The following is a 1,733-nucleotide window of genomic DNA, read 5'->3' on the forward strand; positions in this document are numbered from 1 at the left end:
CTCCCCCAGGGCAGGGCCTCAGGAGGACCCTCGAAGGCCTGTAGCACCCTCGAGTCTGCACAGAGCCTTCGAGAGACTGGGCCCAGATGCCCCCTCGGGTGGGAGGCTCCTGGGACGAGGCGAGTGCAGCCTTGTTTATCTGCGGCTTACAGGCAGACATGCGCCGTCCACGGGTCCCTCCCTACTCGGCCCCTTGGCCACACTTCCTGCACAGGGCACACGCCGGGCGCCGAGGCACAGACCTACCCGGTGCAGGGCGAGCAGCCTGGAGCCGAGTCCGAGGGCGCCCTACAGCACAGCCAGTGGCCGCTCAGGTAGGCGGACGGGTGGTAGACAGTGAGGCGCTTCTGGTTGCACTGGCTCACTTTGGTGAGAATGTCGATCCAGTCCTTGGCCTCCACGCAGTTGTTCGCCTGGATGTACAGCGCACGCTCCGGCTGGATGACCTGGAACATCTGAGGACGCAGGTGGGCTCAGGACGGTGCACACGAGGCCTCATGGACGAGCGCGTGCAAGTGTCTGCCAGGCACCTGGCCGTCCTCGCTGGAGCCGTAAGAGGGGACGCTGAGGGTGCTCAGGCCCAGGCGTCCTGGAGCTCTAAGCCCCAGACGAGGCCAAGGCTGGGGGTTGTGCGGAGCTCTCTGCCACCCTTAAACCTGACAGCTGGGGCCGTGGGGAACGGAGGTGAGAACTGGTGTGGCTGGAGACGTGGCTGGGTGGCCAGGAACGGCTTGACCAAGGTGCTTTATGTGCTGGAGCCTTGGAGGTCTCCACTCAAAAGGCAGAAGAGGGGCCCTGTGGCCTCCCCACGAGGCCCCCCGCAGCCGACCGCAGGCGTCACATCCACGGGGAGCTCCTGCGGCGTCAGCCCAGGTGGCCCGACCTGCTCAGCTCCTCTCCCACCTGACCAGCCCAGGGTGCTTCCTCCTCCTCCCAGCTGGGGTTAGGGGGCTGCTTTCTCTTGAAGCGTCTCGGGGCAGCAAAAACCTTTGCCATTTACTACTCATTCAACACACATGACCAAGCACCAGCACTCTCCTAGGTCCCGGAGACAAAGCCTGGCCTAGAGTTTCTGCTGAACCTGCAGCCACCAAGAAAGACTAGCAAGGGCAGGTGTCAGCAGGGGCCGGAAGTGAGTAGTGCTGGTGCTGCGGTTGGGGCTGACTCAAAGTTAATGAAGCAGGGGGTGGGGGAAAGGGTGTTAAAGGCAGAAGAAATGGGAGGCACAAAGGTCCTGGGGCAGGTGGGACAGGGGTCCTGTGATTAGAGGGACAGGGGCCCTGGGGCAGGGGGGACAGGGATCCTAGGATTAGAGGTCAGAAGCTCGCAGAAGGAGCTGGCTCTGCTGCACACAGAAGACAGGTTTGCTGAGTAGGAGGCCAACCGGAGGCTGGGAGGCCTCTTATGTGGGACTTGCCCTTGAGTCAGGAGCCAGGGGGACGGTGGCCTCTCTAGCGGACAGGCCTTCTGCACTGGTCTGGGGAGGATTTGGGCTCCAGGTTTCTGGTGAACAGCTGAGGTCTGATTTACAGAGGCCAGGAGCCACCTGCCTTGCACCTGACACACGTGTGCAGGTCTCGGACTGGACACCCCCATGCATGGCTGTGACCCCCATGGAGGGCATCCTGGCCATCACCCCAGGCTTGGCCCTGCCTCCAGGAGCAGCCTTCAGAAAGGTTTCCCCAGCGGGTGAGAGTCTGGCCTGGCAGTGGCCCCAGGGGAACTGGGCTCTG

The 1,733-nt window shown here is 63.3% G+C and overlaps 1 protein-coding gene across 1 annotated transcript in view; it reads right to left on the minus strand.

Annotated features, from left to right (window-relative positions):
- Nucleotides 1–802, minus strand: part of RASA3 (RAS p21 protein activator 3) — a 14,185-nt gene extending 13,383 nt beyond the window's left edge. The window contains exon 1 of the mRNA XM_011933936.1: nucleotides 247–802. Within this exon, the coding sequence (XP_011789326.1) occupies nucleotides 247–455 (209 nt within the window). The 5' untranslated portion in view covers nucleotides 456–802. The remainder of the gene's footprint in view (nucleotides 1–246) is intronic.
- Nucleotides 803–1,733: the final 931 nt, after the last annotated feature.

Source organism: Colobus angolensis, unplaced genomic scaffold (assembly GCF_000951035.1).
Source record: "Colobus angolensis palliatus isolate OR3802 unplaced genomic scaffold, Cang.pa_1.0 Scaffold13, whole genome shotgun sequence".
Lineage (NCBI taxonomy): Eukaryota > Metazoa > Chordata > Mammalia > Primates > Cercopithecidae > Colobus > Colobus angolensis.